We start from the raw sequence: 19,870 nt of genomic DNA on the forward strand, positions 1-19,870 counted from the left end.
TTATTGCATGTCTTTACCATAGACATATTGCATGGGCCAGCATCGCTATTTTTCGATATATTGTGCAGCCCTAGCCAGAATGTGCAAACTCCTCACAGCAGGGCCTGAGCTGAGGCAGAATTCGAACCCAAGGCCTCATGCCCGTGAGGCAGAAGGGTCAACCACTAGTCCTCACGTTTCTAATAAACAGTAGTATATAGCAGGGCTATTACAAATAAGATAAGCAAAATTCCAAGGATGTGCCATTTAATTGGTTAAAGCACGCGCCTAGCAACCAGGAGAACCAAGCATTGCCTTTTTCAAAGTTCAATATTGCATTCTATTGTGGTGTTTTTAAGAACGTGTCTTGGGTACTTGTAAAAGATGTAAAACGCCAACCAGAAGGGCCTAAAATTTGAACCCGGAACTTCTTGACTGTGAGGACAACCACCAGTACACCGTGCTGCCAGTTATCAAAATATTTATGGTGTATGAAACTGGAGCCAACCTGGGGGAGAACATGGAACTTCAATCGCCTGAGGACTCGAACAGAGAACCTCAGAACTTAAGCAGACGTGCTAACTAACCACTCGTTCTGCGTGCCTTTTATCCATTTATAAGCCAAGCTTAAGGGGAGTCGAAGCACTGTGTCAATACATGTAAACAAACGGTGTCATTGAATTATAAGAAGTGTGCAACTTAGTCCCGGATAGTCAGGCGCTAAAATAGTCCGTCCGAGGAGCTAAATGAGCGATACATAGTTCAAAAATAGTCTCCAATTTGCCTGTTTAAGGGGGCGCTCATTTTGATGTCATAAAAGTGGGTTGCATTGGAAACATTCTTCCATGATTCGCGGGCTAGCTGACGTATTCGACATGGGAATTCCACATTTTGGACCAGCGGAAAGCGTCGTGTGGAGAGAAGCTTGAGTCGAAGGGGAAAAAAAACCTACCGTCGAAGCTTTCAGTCGTGCTTTCTTGTTCTCGACATCGGCGTCGTCGGCGGCGGCGACGTAGGAGCCTGTGCAGCCATTTTGTAGTAAGTGACCGACCGGAGCAGCTCCACACTTGAAGCTGTGGGGGGGAGGGAAGGAGGGGGCGGAGCTTGGCCTCGCACGTGACCTTCAATAACAAAACAAACTCCCTGGTCCCACTTGCCAAGGCTCCACCCCCACCACCCTGGCGTTGCCATGACAACTGCAGCCCCTTCATCACACTCTTCTCCGGGCTGATGCGCGTGTAGCCGGCGTGTACTTTTCGACCCCCCCACTTCTCCCAATTTTTTTTAACACGACCGCGAGAGGGAGTGCGCATGCGCGTGAGACGTGCAGCAGCAACTTGAGCTGGTGAGATAAACAGTGGCGCGTGTCACCTGCGCAACATGAGACAACATGCACTGGGGATTTTCACCAACAGAGGGCGCTATTTTTATGGAGCTTTTTGGTGTTGGGCGGGGGAAATGCTGGTAATAGAAGTCACGGTTACTTGACAAAATTTAAATTTGGTTTTATCATGCTACATACTTTTACTGAATTTCAAAAGGCTATTTTACACTGTACATTATATTACACTACTATTATTATTCAAGATGGAGGGAATTGTGGACAGTTCCAAATACTAGTCAGCGTTAATACAAACCCTTCAGACTTCTATAGAAAAAAAAAATGTTAGAGGAAAAAAAAAATCTACAACATCTAAACTTCTAAAGTTTATTGGGGTTAATCAGAGAAACTTCCAATCGTGGCAGGTATGTCCGATTTAACATGAATGTAATTGGTTAAACTTCAATTGTAAGAGGGTAATTGATTTGCACAGGAGAACAGTAGGTCACGTGGAAAAACTTTAGAAATGATTGTGGTCTTTTTTTTTAAATCACAAGAACAAAACTGAAATTTTGAACAAGGCTGTGTAGACTTTTTAAATCCACTGGACATAACATAAAATAAATATTGAGAGATGGTTGTGGTTGCAGGGCTCTAATTATGTTTCGAGTGGTTAAAAAATAAAACTATCAGTAATTCAATGATTCAAAATTTAAAAAAAGTAAATTTACACACAAAAATAGAACAATTATTCTGAGATTTGTTTGATTGGAAATCCTCATGCTGTATCTCAGAGACACACTTTCCAACTATGCTTATTACTTAAAGATATGCAATAATTTCACCGGAAAACTCATCACAAGGGACATTTCTCACAGATGAATGCAAATGTATGCAGGAACTTTTCCCCTTTCTTCAAACTCTATTAATCACACGACACCTGATATTTATCTTTAGATACTGTGGAAAGGGCTCATGAACCACACTGCAAACTGTAAAGAAAAACATTGATGGACAGTACAGTAACGCAATACTGTATGGTGGCAGTGAACTCAACTCACTTCACAATAAATAGCACTTTGTGAACAATTCTTCAAAAAAGATTTCAAACTGTTTATTGCCACTCCCATTTGAAACTAAAGATAAAATAAAGACAATTACACCCATTGTATTTAAAGCAACCACACAGCTCATCCTTTCACAGGGTTTAGTGCTAACACTAAATAGCATCTGTGTTGTGGCACTATAACACAGGTAAGGAATTGAAGACAAACTGTGCAATATCAGATGTTGACAATGTAAAAGTACTCACAGTCATATATTCTTTTTCCTCTGCAGAGAACAGCTAATAATAGCATATGAGCTGAGAGGTGTTGGAGAGTCTCAATAAACAGTATATCTGAATGGGGATAAGCAGTACAGAAGATGGATGGATGGATGGGGCAGCCACACCAGAATTATATTAAATTGTGTTATTACCATATGTTTTTATGAAGTACAACATCACGGAATGTTATTTTTTCTCATCAAAATACACAATATAATACATTTTGTTGGTCTTTTTTAGGGGGGGTGGAAGGCTGGAATGCATTAAGGGCATTTCCATTGATTTCAGTGGGAAAAGATCATTATAGATGCAAAACGTTTTGAGTTACCAGCATTATCACGGAACAAATTTAACTTGTATCTCTAAGAACATCTATATTTCTGGAGTTAAAAAAAATATGTGTATATATATATATATATACACACACACATATGAAGCTTTAGATTCTGTAAAGTGTTTTGAAATCGAGCACTATTTTACTGGTGTTACATTTATCGCACATTTTCCATATGAAACAGTTTTTTACCTTTTCCTTTTTTCCACCACCACAGCTGCTAATTGAGTGTCGTCTTTCTGAGATTTCATGTTAAAAAGAATACAGATGGTTCAACTATGACATGTAGCACATGCTTCTCAAAAAGAGGCCTCCATTCTAATCGGCAAAGTGTCTCGAATAAATGCACATCCTCTAACAGACAAAGGTCACATGAACTTAATCTGCTAACGTGAGGCAGTTTGAAACAATCACTGGACAATGGCATGTCTTACATCGGCCATTTTCACAGATAAAGGCCTCCTCTTTAGTGGATGCCTTACTCAAATAAATGCCAGTTACTTTTTGCAGTTGAATAAGTAGTAAACGCCGCTGTACACTACCAAAGGAAATGCCCTAACTCAGAGAGACAGCTCTTTACCTCTAATTTCTTGCTTTTACCTTTTCCTTTGGGAGTTTTTCTTTGATCTTGCCCTTCAAGTTTTCATGATTCATTGCCAAACAAATTACAGCAATTATTAATACATCAACCATACCCTAAGGCAGAATGAATGCATGAAAAAAGGTTTAAAAAAAAACAAAAAAAAAGGTTACATCTGGAACTGAGAATATTGACTTATATGTTTGCCTGCAAGCACAGCTAAAGTAAGTTACGCACTATTTATAGCAGTGGAGCACTTAGAGTAAGCTGGTAAGTAAGCTTGCACGTAAGCTAGCTACTTACAGCACTTAGAGACATAAACATACATAAATAAATCATTGTTATAGCATTTATTTCCACTTTGTCAACATTTCAAACATTTTGACCCTCAAGCGAAACCGAAAAACATTTAGATCTATCTGATATATCAGCACCCAGTGATGTTGTGCTACATAAAAATTATTAGCACTAAAGAATACTCCTCTAAATAAGACTGGTGGCTTCCGATAGGGGAGATGTATCTGGTAGAGCATCAAGTGGTGAGCACCCACTAGAAGAGGAAAAAAGAAACTGAATGTGATTAAAAAGCAGAGCGATCCTCATTGTGTTCCAGCAATTATCAGGCCATCTGTACATACAGTATGTGCCACGGCCATACGGAAGATGGTGTCGCCGACATCTGGATAATCACTGAGATCTCAGGATGGTGGCTAAACACAATTATTCTGCCTACAAGATGATAGAGTGTGAGCAGGGAAGTGAGAGGAGAGGAGGAGAGACACTAATCAGGCGGCGAGGCCATGCATCTCCAGCGAGACCGTTATAAATAACCCACTGCGTGAAACCTTGCAGTTTTATGGCGACTCCATATGGGGGAGCCTCTTCGGCAGCTGGCAAAAACTTGTGTTGCCATTTAGCTATGCTAGAAAAAGCTGACCCGGACAAAAATTCATCCATCCATTCATTCATTTTCTTAGCCTCTTTTCCTCACAAGGATCGCAGGGGTGATGGAGCCTATTCCATTCATGATCATTAACAGTCCAATGTTAATTATTTCTCCAGTTTAAAAATCACACTTCATAGATACCAAATGAGAAAATACACTGAAATGTACTTTAATACAACAAAGTTAACATCTGTTAATAATTTGGTTTATTATATAAAATTGATTGTAAATTACTCGTTTTTAAAGAGGAAGTCAAACCAAAAATGTTCTTTACAAGAATATGTTGTATGCACCCCAACTAGTCTAAATGCAGCATTCTCATTAATATTGTGTTTGTAGAATATGAACTAAGAAGCAAAATCCACCTGTTTTTATGCATCCTATGAAGTGGCTATTTTGCCACTTTGTGTTGACTGATGTTGACAGGTGCTCAGGGCTCAGGTAACGACCAGTCACGGCTCAGCTTGCAAACATCGCATGAGCAAAGTCAGGAAACAGGTGAACTGTAATTGGTCACTACATGGGCCCTGAGAGACTGTGATGTCATTTTCAGTTGACAGCAAATGACAAAATAAGACACCCTATGTGATGGATAAAAACTGGTGGATGTTGCTGCTTAATCCATCCATCCATCCATCCATTTACTTGACAGCTTATTCCTCACAAGGGTCGCGGGGGGTGCTGGAGCCTATCTCAGCTGGCTCTGGGCAGTAGGCGGGGGACACCCTGAACTGGTCGCCAGCCAATCACAGGGCACACAGAGAGGAACAACCATCCACACTCACAAGCAGAACTAGGGACAATTCAGAGCGCCCAATTAACCTGCCAAGCATGTCTTTGGAATGTGGGAGGAGACCGGAGTACCCGGAGAAGACCCACACAGGCACGGGGAGAACATGAAAACTCCACCCAGGAAGGCCGGAGCCTGGACTCGAACCCGAGTCCTCAGAACTATGTGGATGGCAGGAGGTGTTTGGTTGGTGCTGGATTTCACTTTGATGGACTGGATGTGCTGGTGTCTGTGGATCTCACTCTGTCTCATCTATCCTTCCCTCCTTCCTCTCTTTAGTTTTTCCTCTGGTCTCTTGAGATCTCGCTAAATTTGCTGGAATTTAGAGGTTTCTGGGGTTGGCGTAAGACTCTGATTTTGTAACCATGTGGATGGCAGGAAGTGTTTAGTTGGTGCTGGATTTCACTTTGATTTATCTTTCTTTTCTTTGACCTTTCCTCTGTTCTCCTGGCCTTCTGAGTATCCGGTTAAGGTGAAGGGTAATGGGATTTTTATTAGGTTTTAGGTGAATTAATGAGTATAAATTTACACGTACATATGCGCACGCATGCACACAAACGCACACATACATGTAAAAAAAAAAAAAAAAAAAAAAAAAAAAAAAAAAAAGAGAGCAATGATGATAAGACGTTGAATCGGTAAGACTACCGAATGAACAATTCTGAGCTCTCTCTAAAAAAAAAAAAAAAAAAAAAAAAAAAAAAACAACAAAAAAAAAAAACTGGGAGGCGGACGTGCTTACTCCCACCCGCTGCTTAATTCATATACCATAAATTTACTGTTCATCAGAATACCATGTTCAGTGGGGCTGTAGAGAACATATTAAAGATTTTGGGTGCACTTTCCCTTTAAGAACGTGTAAGTGTAATGAAGTGCACTACTTTTTGTGACCAGCTGTTGATGCAGTCTCGAATAGTTTGCCAAAAACAAACAAACAAACAAACATGTCATCCATGGGAAGTTGATCTCCAAGTATATCAACTACAGTTGGAGGGGAAGCAAGGGGTACAATATTTTTGTTAGTTAGCCATACTACTTCCTGGTTCATGGAAAACTACAGTCCCATTGTGACATTAAACTGAGCATCTATTTGGAACACCTACACAAAATTTGGTGGAAATTGGGTGTGTAGTTTGTGTGGAAGAAATTGTGATCAAACAAATCCATTTACATACTGAGAGTTGTTTCTAGTATTTTTTTTGTGTGTGTGTTTATATTAAATAGCTCAATAGAAAGCTTTGCTTACATTTAAATGAATAGCTGTGTACTGTGCAGTACATCCGTGACAATTTCTGTTAGGCTGATCAATGTCATGTTACAATATTTCATCTAGAGCAGCACATAAACACGTACACATTCACACTCGGTGGTTAAGTGTCATGTCCCAAACATGTCAAGCTGACCTCGCTGTCGCCCGTGTGGACGTGTGACACTGACGAGTGCGCAGTGTTTGGCCGAGACATTCAATTAAGAGCCCGCTGCTGGGGGTGAAGTTCAAAGGTCGACATGCTGCTCTATCATCCTATCCACTTTGTTTGTGGGGTGGGGAGGTCAATGAAGTGTCACTGCCTACCAAGTGGGATGGTAGACATTTACACTCTGTTGGGTTAAAAGTAACCCAAATTGGGTGAAACAACCAACCCAATGCTGGGTCCAAAATGGATTAAACCAGTGCTTCTCAATTATTTTCTGTCATGCCCCCCCCCCCCCCCCCCCAGTAAGAAGAGATCTTGCGCGACTATAAATAATATCATTTGTCTATAAAATTGTTATAAGCACACCTCTGCATAACACTGTATCCTTATTAACGTATAAGAGAATTTAAAAAAAGAAAGCAATATGGACCAACTTACAACAAAGAATAGCTTTATTCAGAAAAGATTTCAAGTGCATCTGAAATTCAAAAATAAACATTTTTTGACTGACCATGTCAAACCATATAATACGGAAAAATACAATTACATAATATCAATAAATAATAATGCATTCAAACTGATCACCATCATTACCTCAGGAGCACAATATTTAAAAAAAACTTTAACCTACAACACAAAAATATATAAGATAATTTGTGCTGATTTTATTATTTATTTTTTTTGCTGTGTGCAAAGCGCGCCTGCTCAGTGCAAACAAAACCCCTACATGGTGGATGAGGTGGGGGGCGGGTGGGGGTGGGGGTGCTGGGGGGCGGGCGTGCCACCTACACCCGCCGGGTTGGGTGAGGCCCCGCTGGTCGCTCCTCTTACTCACTTCACTAGCTTGCACTATACACTTTGTAAATATACACATAGGGCACACAACACATTTCTTGGTGGGGTGGGGAAGGGTGGAAACACCGTCTTCACCCTTCAACTCCCCTCCAATTTTAATGCACCTCACGTCCAAGGGGAGGGGTGAGTTGGGGCGGGGAGCCATCAGAGGGGATGGACTGCAGTGCCTGGCAGCGCTGTGGTCCCCCCCATTTGTGTCCCTGCCCCACCACTTTGTCCCTCCATTCCCTTTTTTAATGCACCACACATATACATATTCATTTTTTTTGGGGGGATACGGGTGTGTCGGAGTAGGGGAAATGTTTTCCCTCTGCTCCGACTCACCTGCTCCCAATTTTAATGCACCACACGCACACACTTGTATATACACTGGGTGGGGCCACATTCACGGTGTAAGGGTAGAGCTCGCCAGTCGGCGAGCTGGCGGACTCAGTAACAGGGTTAGGTGTCACTAGTACTCTGGCGTGACGACCGGGGCCTCTCCCCACCGGGCTCGGTGTTCTGGTGTCCCGCCTTCTCCCCTGGTGCTTCCTCCTCTGCTTCCCCCCTCCCGCCGCTGTGCAAATCTCGCGCGGCTGGAGGTGGGGTGGGCACATCTTCCCTCTCTGCGCTGCTGCCCGGTGCCGGTTTCCGGGGGGGGGTGGGGGGTTCTCGCGGGGGGCCGGGTTCGCGGGGGGGGGGGGGGGGGCGTCCGTCGGGGGGGGGGCGGCTTGTTTGGGGGGGGGGGGTGGAGGTATGGGTGGGTGGGGGGTTGGGTGCTGGGGGTCGGGGTGTGTTCGGGGGTTTGGGGGTCGGGGGTGGTGGGGCCTGGGTCGTGGTGGATGGCGGGTTTGGGTGGGGTGCGGGGGGGTCGTGGGGGGATGGGGGCTGGGGACCGGTGGGGCGCTGTGGGGGCCCGCTGGGCCTCGTTCTGCGGCCTTGGGCTCGGGGGTGTGGGCCGGGGCTGGGGCGGGGGTGTTCCGGGTGTCTGGGTCGGCTCGGGTGGCTTGGGGGTGGCCTTGGTGCTGCCGCGGCCTGGGGATTCCGGGGGGGGGGGTGCTCGCTTTGCTGGACCGCGGTTGACGGCTTCTTTCTTTGGTGGTGGTCCTTATGCATGCCAGATCCGTCGCACCAGCATCTACTGAAACTCAACAGAAGTACCCTCTCCCTCCCACAGCCCCTTGAATCAGTTGGTGCTGGTGTCTGTGGTTCTCACTTTGCTTTATCTATCCTTCCCTCCTTCCTCTCTTTAGTTTTTCCTCTGGTCACTTGAGATCTTAATTTATTAGAAGTATGAGGTTTCTGGGGTTGGCATAAGACTCCGGCTTTGTAACCACGCAGGAGGGGTCTTGTTGGTGCTGGACTTCACTTTGATGGATTGGATGTACTGGCTTCTATTGATCTCACTCTGCCTTATCGATCCTTCCCTCCTTCCTCTCTTTAGTTTTTCCTCTGGGCTCTTGAGATCTCGCTAAATTTGCTGGAATTTAGAGGCTTCCAGGGTTGGCGTAAGACTTTGATTTTGTAATCATGGGGAAGGCAGGAAGTGTTTGGTCGGTGCTGGATGTCACTTTGATTTACCTTTCTTTTCTCTTTATTTCTTTTTTTTTCTGACCTTTTCTCTGGTCTCCTGACCATTTAAATCTCACGACTCTGGCAAGATTCTGAAGTACCTGGTTAAGGCGAAGGGTAATGGGATATTTATAAGGTTTTAGGTGAATGAATGAGTATAAATTTATACGTATTTGCACGCACGCACACGCACGCACGCAAACGCACGCAAACGCACGCACGCACGCAAACGCACGCACACATACACACACAAAAAAAAAAAAAAAAAAAAAAAAAAAGAGCAATGATGACAAGACGTTGAATCGGTAAGACTACCGAATGAACAATTCTGAGCTCTTCAAAAAAAAAAAAAAAAAAAAAAAAAAAAAAACCCCTACACCACCGAGCGAATGCTCCCTGCTAATAATGAGAGCGCCACTGCCCCCTAGTGTAGTGGAGGTGCAATTGCACTTTATTCTAGGACAGTAAAAAAAAAAAAAAAAAAAAAAAAGCATGCCCCCTTTGATGGAGCCTCGCACCCCCCTGGAGGGGCCCGCCCCACTATTTGAGAAGCACAGGAATTAAACCAATACTGGGTTATTTACTTTGTATAACCAGCACATTGGGTGGAGGATTTGACTTAGCTTGTTGGATCAACATTTTGACTCAACCAGGGGTAAAAACTATCCACACTGATAACCTGAAGCTACTGACCAGGCTATCAGTGTAGCAGGGGTCAAAAGTTGAATCGACGATCAACACGAGTGTATTTAGATCCCTTGGATTAGTTAAGGGAACTTCGCATAGTAGTTACGGTAATGACATGGATCACTAGTATATCTCCAAATGAATAATAGCAGTGTCTCAAAGAGCACACCAAATGATTGATATGTCTCTTTCCACATTCACAGGACCAAAAAAGCGACTGCCCAATTAGTAACACGCGAGCATGCTCCACTTGATGATTGCAGGCTAATCGAAAGAGAGGTAAGTGATGGTGCTTTGCGGCTAATCACACACGAGAAGCGTGGGTGAGCTAACCCCGCATGCGGCGGTTGCCTGAGAGGCACTCAAAGCTAATCAGATTTCTAGCGCACACAAACATAATTGTTTGTATTATGGATTGAAATGATGCGCATGAAACAATTAAACTGGGCTTAATAGATCTACTTGAATGTATTCATTTGGACAAGCTCAAAAAACGAACAGATCCCTAGCTAATTTATACAGTCTCTTTTTTTTTTTTTTTTTTTTAATACAGTCTCTTCTACTAAACGGTTTCCTCAACAAAGACCAACCTGGTCACTCACTATGACACAAAATTGCAGAACTCCCTCTAGTGGTGCATGAAAGAATAACAGCCTTATACTTCAGTTGTGTTGATTGTTTCTATTTTTGGTTGAGACTGGATAAATGTCCTAGGTGGGCAGAGATATCTGTCCAGGACATAATGACTCTTTTATAGTGAGCAAATAGACACTCAGTCCAACAATGGGCCCCCACTCAATATTTGCCCGCCTGTCTTGATTACATGCACAGAAACAGGTGAGCAGCGACGACAAAGAGACATTTTCTTATCATAAAAAATTTGAATATACGCTCATAAATACCAGCGTTAAAGCGAGTGCATTAATCCTACATGGCACACAAACATGTTTGGCGGATTAACGCTATAATGACGTTGTTATTGTAGCAGCCCCACATGTGTCAGAGTGATGAATGCCTCCATCCTGTTAGTGACCTCCAAAGTTGCATCGGTGGAGAACGCCGCCTGGATGCCTCATTTGTCCGCCGGCTACGCTATGGCGAGGAAAGTGCTCAGGCAGAACTGGCTTCCGTGGGGCTAATCACAAATGTAATCACAGTAGTTGGGCTGCTGCAGGCTGGAAGAGATTCTGTTGTGGAAAAACACACATTAAATGTACTGCACAGTGTGCAAGTGCATGCATGTGGGGAGATTTCATATGCTCAAATTTTAAAAAATACTGTAAAGGCTTCGCTGGTGCCCGAAAGGGGCTAACTTTTTTTTTTTAAAGACAAGCCAAGCGAACTAACTAAACATAAAACACAGCTTTGCCTGGTAAATTCAGCCTCGTGTAAGCAGAAAGACTCGCTAGCACGTTAACACCAGAATTAAGCGTTTGGGTAATCGAGTCCCATTTTCACAGCTGTCTGCTTGGAATCACGTTAAAGCAGAGCATATCTCATTCTGAAGAGCAAAATAGTAGCCAAATTAATAAGTGTCTACTCACGAAACAGAAGTGGGATAGGAAGTGACTTGCAGTGCTGGATGCTGTACATCAGCCAGGAGGAGAGGCTGATTGACAATTCTGAGCTTGCATCACATGTCAAAATGGCGGTCAACTCGATGAAAGGAAGCTCTCCACTCTTTGGATCATTGAAGCATTGAACTTTGGATCGATGTAATTTGATTTCAAAATGTGATGAAATGTCATTTGACTACTATAACAATGTACCTGGTTTATATGCTAATTACAGGCAAAAGCAGTAAGGATGTAATGATATCCAAACATCATGATACGATAATTCTGCGATTGGCTGGCAACCAGTCCAGGGTGTCCCCCGCCTACTGCCCAGAGCCAGCTGAGATAGGCGCCAGCACCCCCCGCGACCCTTGTGAGGAATAAGCGGTCAAGAAAATGGATGGATGGATGGATGGATGATATGATAATTATCACGATATCGTGGGGAGGTTGGCGATACAAAAAAAAATGGTCACAATATTGGTAAAAAATAAATAAATTAATAAATAAAAAAGCTCATACAAAAAAACCAAAATTGTGCACAACTACAATATCTAACTAGACTAAGTGCAATTTCTGAAGAAATTGTGTGGGAATGCTGAAAGCCGAACGCTAATAGCTGAATGCTAAGCTGAATGCTAATAGCAGAATGCTAATGAAGGAAATAAAAAGATAAATTATGATAAAGATAATAAAGATAAAGTTTTAACTAAAAAATAAAAAAAATAAAAAAAAGAATAAGAATGTACAGTCAGAGGTGGGATTTGAACCCACAACCTCCTGGTTACTGGACAAAGAACTTAACCACTCGAACACTACAACTACAATAAAGATCAGGGACATTTTTATTATTTTAAACTTCCTCACGCTTTTTTTTTTTTTTTTAATATTTTTTATTTGCTGTATACGTTTTAACATTTTCAATGTATGTTCCTTTAGTAAATTTTGTAACCTACTTTTTTCTTTTCTTTACTCTGAATGTTAACTACTGTGTTTGCTGATGCTGTGTTGTCTTTCTTTGTGTAAAGCACTTTGAGTTGCCTTGTGTATGAAATGTGCTACACAAAATAAACTTGCCTTGCCTTGAATATAGAACGGATAATATAGAAACAAAATTTAATAATGACAAATGACATCAAAAGTAAATGATGTGAAGTAATTATTAGTAACAATGATTAGTATTAAATATTGCATTGGTACTAAAGAGCTACTCATGCTGGATTCAAACCCAGTCGCCTGTTGTTCTCCATGCAACAGGCGACTAAGCTAACCACTGACCTAACTTGTCTGGTTCAAAAATCATGGCTTTCAGCATTCCCACAATAATAATTAAGTAAAAAAAAAAAAAAAAGCAATTGAACCAGAAGAAGCTGCAATTAGGGCTAAATGCATGCAATGCAAACTGCACTAGCTGAGTCTGATGCTAAAATGGAGGTACTACAAAAATATGAAACTACACAAGAGGAAGTACGCATGTTCTTGACTGGGTTTTGACGAAAAGTTGAGAAGTTATTGTAAAAAACGACTAAAGTCTGCGTCTATTACTCACAATTTTTGAGCAAGTGTTGATGTGTTTGCTTTGGACTTTAAAAAACTGATCCTGAATCAGCTTCACGGTTTGTCTTTTGGTCAACTTGATTGTTGTTGCGAAATGATGACATGATGACTAATAAGTCCTCTCGCATCTTCTGTTGCAGTCCATCCCAACACGGTTGGCATCACATTGGGCGTGCTCGGAACACTCGGATGCGGGGTTACGGTGCGCCTCTATTGCTTGAGTAAGTGTAAAAGGTAAAACTTGGTGATGCACACATGATTGCATTTCTGAGTCATCACCACCAGGGAATGGATTCGTAGAACATCTCAAAGGACTTGCTCGTTTTCAAGATAAGACAGAATGATAATGAAAACGTTGAAGTTAGCATGGTAAAAGCACTCAATAACTCCAAAGTTTTCCACTTTGAGATTTATAAGAAAGGTATGATTGGCAGTAGTAGCTTGATACAGTTTGACCTTGTCATGAGTGTGTCATGAAGGAGTGATGTTTTGTCTCATGAGATGTGTTTACGTAGCTATCATCAAGTTTCAACTGAAGTGATGCTTGAGTTCATGTCCTGTTAAGCTTGGGTTCATGACCGTGAGGTCAAGTGTCAGGTACTGATGTAACAAGTGTCTGTTTACAAAACGGGATGTTTCGTGATGTCAACCTTTAATCCTTTAGGTGATGTCTGGACCTATGTGATGTCGTTCTTTAGTCCTTTACGATTCACTGTCTGTAGGTGCAGTCTGAGAATTGTGTGTGGATTGCCGGATTATTAACTCGGTGTTTATCGGTGTGCTTCTGCAGCCCAAGGGGGCTTGGCATGCATTCTCTTTATTTTTTGTTTAGTCAAGTTATGTGAATAAACAGTTAAAACCTTATTTGTGTCTGCGCCATTGGGATCCAAACCTCTCAGCACATAACACAGCTGGGGTGGTGAGATGATTAAATTGATTCAATTTTGAATTTTGTATTGATTCAATGCCAACAATAGGGCTGGCAACTGTGTTGCTAAAGCATTTGGTGGAAGGCCGCCTGCTTCATCACCTGTGTCATCATCAGGAAGAAGAAATGGAATTGTCTGACACCAGCACTGATTCATCCTGCGTAAATGTTTCTACCTGAAGTGCAAGAAGACAAACGCAGGATGTGTCTTTGGACGACATCCAGATCTTGGACTGGTCGCCAGCCAGTCACAGAAAGACCAACATGGCGTCCATTCGAAATGGGATAAGGGAAAGCGTCGCATGCTGCGTCCTGACGAACGTGAAATGGAGCTGTGCGTCCTGCTGCCTCCTTTGTTGCTTTAGAACAAAAAAACTTTATTATGAGTTTGGATGACGCGCTTGATGATCGCTGTCGTACAAATATGGTAACTTTTCTACGGAAGCATATTGCATTCGCTTAAAAAAAAAAATTCTGATCTTTTGGGGGAGCTTTGTTTTTCTTTGAGTATTTTGTGTGTTTTTTTTTATATATATTTTTTTCTGTTTTATGAATATTTTTTTCTATCATAAAAAAAATCAGAAAAACGAGAAATTTTGTTTTTAAAAAAACAAGAGAAAAAATTCTGAAAAACGGGGGGAAACATAAAAAAAAAAAAAATTAAAAAAACAGCACCAACTTCTGCTTTTTGGAGTATATTTATATATATATATATATATATATATATATATATATATATATATATATATATATATATATATATAAATATACATATAAATATATATATATATATATATATATATATATATATGTGTCAAAATTAGTGCGTCAATTTTTGAGTTAATTTAAAGTTCCTTTAACGCCCACTAATTTTTTTAACGCGCGATTAATGACCTGCCCTTAATTGCAAAGTCTGTACTGGAGGAGTTCCAGTGCTCAGCAGACACGTCCACATTAAAATTTACCAGTAATATTGTATTTTAGAATTTTAATAATGCGCAGAATTTCACTTTTACTTCATGTAAAAGATGAGATAGCTCTTAATATGAAAAGAAAAATGCACTGAGCTGTCACTGTCTTACAAATGCAACTATGCCATCTAGTGGCAGAAAAAATGAGCTCAACACAAATCAGGATTACGCTGCTTTTTTACAGTACATTACATCTTTTTAATTTTAATTCAGTTTTCTGAATTATGAAAATACTGCATCAATGACTAAAAGATGCAGCCATATTTCTATTTAACATTTTTCCCACTTTATGTTAAAAGTATGAAAACTTTTTATTGCATTTTATTGTACAATTAGAACAGATATAAAATTTGCGATTAATCGTCAGTTAACTACTGAAGTGATGCGATTAATTACGATTAAAAATTTTAATCGCCTGACACCCCTATATATATATATTATTTTTTTTTTTTCTTTTTACCTCTGAACTCCAAATGACTTGTTGCAGACCACTGACCTTTATATATGACCGGATAGCCGCTAGCCCATACACTGTACGTATACCGTATAGTTTATACAGTAGTCTGCTCGCGAGGTGGGAGAAACAAGATGGCCGCCCTGTGACTTCACCAAGTTGTACTGGAGTGTATGGGCTATCGGCTATCCAGTTATATAAACAAGTCACTTGGAGTTCAGAGGTAAAAAAAAATAATAATAATAATAATAATAATTTAAAATACTCTGAAAAACAAAAGATGACTATTTTTTGGATTTTTTTTTCCTGTTTTTTGGAAGATTTGTGTTCCATTTTTTTTTATTTTATTTTTTATGTTTTTCCCCCTACTTTTCTGAGTAATTTTTCCTCCCGTTTGTTCTGAATATTTTTTCCTCTGTTTTTCAGAATATTTTGTTATGACAGAAAAAACATATTCAGAAAAATTGATACAAAAAAATGATTGCCTTCTTCCTTTTGTGCCACCTTTGCCACCGGGACGCGGGTGTAAATTATACATAAATGTGCACACATAGCGGCCACGAGCGTGCTGATGAATCCACGCGCCTTCGCAGTCAGCGGCGAGCTCACTGGAGAGATATGGAGAGCCTCGTATGTAGGCCGCCGCATCAATCTTCCTGCCAGTGACGACGCAACCGCCCGGCCCATCATAAACACATTTATTATTCACGAATTACCATTTTTCTCCACTTAATTATTCAGCAGGTCTTAATTATCCCCGCAGATAATCTATTCCAGGGTCGTGGGAAATGAGACGAGGTAAGAGAATGATGATGATCTCAGATGGGGATGTTTGTCTCAGATAAAAGGGGGCGGGGCGCTTGTGGGCGAATTGAATCCGATGAAGGTGCAAGAGAAGACAACCAACTGCAGATCTATTTAGATTAATGGGACAATGAGGTGAGCGCAATGAATTACAATAAGCACCGTGGAGGAGCGCGCACGAGTGTTTGGTAACAACAACCGAGTGAAGGCTCCAAGATGATCCTCTTTGTCTGGCTTCATCTGGCACCTCCAAGTTCTTGCTCCACCTCAGGCGTTGCCCCCCCCCCCCCTTTTTTCCCACTATAGGTCGCTTGCACATCGTAATGCATCATGGGAATTTTTTCTTCGGGCGCCATATTGGGTGTCCGCCGGTTCACAAGGTACACTCGCGAGTTACACGGTAGAGCTTATCAACCTGATGTCATTTTCGCAGTATTTTCACGATTTACCGGAAGATCAAAAACAACGATACAGGCAGAAGGTGTCTCTGTGTGGCGGGATTGATCCTAATTACGTCCTGACCAAGGGTGATTTTTTTTTTGATGGAGAAAGCTTGCTGGCCAAATGTGACATCTCTGGACATCTTTCACTACCTCGTGTTGACAACATGCTCCATAACACGCCAACAAATCCCTGGAGGCTTACAATTATTTTGTAAGCGGGTGGATACAGAGTGTAAACTTTAACATCGCATCAGAAGAAACTGTTGCTGTTGCACGTAAGTAAACCACATGGTGTTGGTAATTCTGCACACAAAAATGTTGATTTGTTCTCAGGCTTCCTGTTATCATTGTGTTTACATGCACAGCTGGGTTTACCTGATGTGGTTTTTCTAATAATTTTATAACAGGCAAATATGGCAGAGCGTATAAGAATAAAAAGTAACTATGCACAGCCTCCCCGTGGCTTAATTAAATTTAATGCTACCCTTTCACTAGTTACATGTTACTTAATCAACTTATTCTAAATGGTTAAGGTTAACCACTCTCAGAGGACGTATTTTTAGTTTCAGTTTCCAGTACAATAAAACGTGTTCATGGTAACTACTGAGCATACTGACAGCTTTTCTTATGATCTCACGGTTAAGGAGGCTGTCACAACACCCAATTTCTGTCTGGTGCCGGATGGCAACAATTCCCATCACTTGTCACGACAACACCAATATTATTACCAGGTATGTATGGCTTTACTTTTTGTAGTTTATTTAATGCTAGGTTTCATATTTTCATTACAATGTTTGTAATATTTTCAGATTCAGGCACAGATGAGTTTAACTGGACGGGACTTCTGCGGCTTTGTGGTGTGGACAAAGTGTGATTGAGCGAGTCCACCCAGATCGCTCGTTTTGGCCAGCTGGAAAAGCCAGTTTGTTTGTTTTTTCCAAAATCCCCTCCTTACCTGAACTGCTCGGGAGAGCATTTACTAGATCAGCAGTGGACTTCCAGTGTTCCTGCTCAGCCGCTGTCACCTACCACTTGCTCATGTACTTCAAAGATGCGGAATAAAGTAGTTTTTTGTGCTGCAGCAGATTGTAAAATCAAATGATATCACTTGAAGTGTGCCAATCTAGACTGCCAAAAGGACAGTGGTTTTGTGACAAGTGTGAAACAAGGATTATTGGGAAAACTGAAACACAGTACTGGTACTTGTCTTACATTAAACAAATTTAAAAGAGAGCAACTTTTTCCTCTGTACATAGTATAATGAAAGTCATTGCGTACCCCATCAACATTACATCATACCGTCATCAGGATGGTAGGCACCTGTGCTAAAATAAATACATTAATTAACAGTTCAATTTTATCCCTGAAATTACTACATCTAATCATTATTCACTTCATTTTTTGTGCTTTTAGAAATAATAGAGATTTATGCCATTACTTTAAGAGGGACCATATTGCACATTGAGTCAAATCCTGTCATTTGTATTATGTACAGCTTTGTAAACAAACCCAACAATAGAATTTGTATAATCGCTGCCTTTATTAGCGCCAAACAAACAGTCGCATGTTGTCCTCCTCCAATGCTTTGATGCTCGCCTTCGTTTCCATCATGTCATTGGCAATCAAGTCGGTGTGGCATGAGATCCCTAAAGAAATAATAATAAAAAAAGATCACAAAAAAATACGGTACCAGTAATAGGTTTAATATAGTACAGTAGTATAGTTTTTTTGTCAGTGTAAAAGAAATGTACACATTTTGTTGCATTTTTTAATGTATGAACATTGCTACAGGCAAATACTTATTTCTATAAACACTTCCAAATGTCTCTAAAATATAAGGTGCATGTACACACACAAACAAACACATACATTCACTCATGCATACAATATATCATGTAATGAATTCTGAGTGGCATACCAGAGTCAATGATGTCAGCAGTACTTGAGGGTACAGGTTACTGGAGCCATCTGGCTGCATAACTGCAACAATCTCTGCCACTTCAAGTCGCCTTTTCTTTGCTTGTCTCTCCTGTGCACGTTCATATCTTGGCACCGACTGGGCTGAGACATAGATGTTGTAACTTGGGACCCAACTTTAATGTTGGAGCTCAGTCGGGATGATTGGACAGAAAAACGGGCGCAGGGCGACCTGTTAAAATAAACAAATATATAAACAAATAAAATATGGAAAGACTGGTTATTTTGCCGCAGTAGGGTGGCCGTGAATAAGTTCTTTAGCATGATGTGTAGGCTACCGGGGGTCTGTTTACTTGCATCAGCCCCTTCTGTCTCTTTTTTCCAAGTTTACATTTTGCCACCAAAAAACATGTTATCGGCATTAAAAGCCCAAGACTAATCAATCCAATTTCAGCAGTAAACACTTTGCACTGGCACTACTTGGGTGAAAATGTTCGATGTTAGCTTTCGGCTAACGTCCGCTAGCCAGCTTGTATTACCGAACTTACTTGCTCATGAATCCAAAACATAAGCAACTTGCCCATATATGCGCGGTCGAAACGTTATTAATCCTCATGCATTACATTAAATAAAGGTAAATAATCTTACCGCTCACAAAGTGATCGCTGCACACACGAGCCCAAAGTAACGACTTCCCTCCGGAGTCCGCACTCCTCTGTCTCCAGGCCCTGGTTCCTAATTATTTTCGGAATTCGGCAGAAAGGCCGACCATTTTCCCCCTGGGCTTTGTTCGAACAGCCAACGATGCAGCAACAATGTACCATTTTAAACGCAGACAACAAACGTGATAGATACGTGTTAGACCGAATCGCTACGTAAATGGAGGCCACCCAGCATGGCGACTACGAGAAATCCGAGGCGGAAGTGACGACACGTGCAAGCGACCTATACCTCCTGCCACGTTCTAAGCTCCCACCACACTTCTCTGTGCACATACAGCACGGGGGGAGGATGAATGATTCATGGCGGCACGTCTAATGCCCACAGTCATGTCCACAGAGAGCCAAACACGGACAGAAGCCGCTTTAAGGAGAAGCATGATTGAAAAGGTGCGAAACGTGTTCAGATAAGAAATTAAAGCCATCCAGCTAATGGATAGCTTACAGTTAGGAGACGTTTTTACAATTTAATACAGGGCTGACATCATATTAGCTGATGAAAAATGTCCAAGTCATGGAATTACACTTTTGATAGATGTTTTTTTCTTCTTCAAGCTTTAAGTGCATATTCAGAAAGCTGAGTTAGCCAAGCCTGCATTGGAATGAATATCATTAAAATGATAGTCGGATTGTTGCAGTTGTTGTTTTTAATCTATCAAAGCAGGAAGTAAAGCATGCACAGCCAGTTTGGCAGCTTATCATTTATCTCTCATATTCCGATTTTATTCTTGTACAA

The 19,870-nt window shown here is 41.3% G+C and overlaps 1 protein-coding gene and 2 long non-coding RNA genes across 4 annotated transcripts in view; 1 reads left to right on the forward strand and 2 right to left on the reverse strand.

Annotated features, from left to right (window-relative positions):
• Nucleotides 1-1,237, reverse strand: part of LOC144033488 (trinucleotide repeat-containing gene 6C protein-like) — a 54,721-nt gene extending 53,484 nt beyond the window's left edge. For both annotated transcript variants that reach the window (XM_077541650.1, XM_077541642.1), the window contains exon 1: nucleotides 932-1,237. In XM_077541650.1, coding sequence (XP_077397776.1) covers nucleotides 932-1,190 — 259 coding nt within the window. In that variant the 5' untranslated portion in view covers nucleotides 1,191-1,237. The remainder of the gene's footprint in view (nucleotides 1-931) is intronic.
• A 15,129-nt stretch (nucleotides 1,238-16,366) lies between these two features.
• LOC144033507 (uncharacterized) lies at nucleotides 16,367-18,808 on the forward strand. The gene is made up of 3 exons (XR_013287998.1): nucleotides 16,367-16,773; nucleotides 17,143-17,229; nucleotides 17,308-18,808. It is a non-coding gene; the product is annotated as an uncharacterized LOC144033507 (long non-coding RNA).
• Nucleotides 18,014-19,355, reverse strand: LOC144033503 (uncharacterized). Its single transcript, XR_013287996.1, has 3 exons — nucleotides 19,064-19,355; nucleotides 18,417-18,647; nucleotides 18,014-18,144 (listed from the first exon to the last, which is right to left on the reverse strand). It is a non-coding gene; the product is annotated as an uncharacterized LOC144033503 (long non-coding RNA).
• Nucleotides 19,356-19,870: the final 515 nt, after the last annotated feature.

The sequence above is a fragment of the Festucalex cinctus genome, chromosome 1 (assembly GCF_051991245.1).
Source record: "Festucalex cinctus isolate MCC-2025b chromosome 1, RoL_Fcin_1.0, whole genome shotgun sequence".
In the NCBI taxonomy this organism is placed as follows: domain Eukaryota; kingdom Metazoa; phylum Chordata; class Actinopteri; order Syngnathiformes; family Syngnathidae; genus Festucalex; species Festucalex cinctus.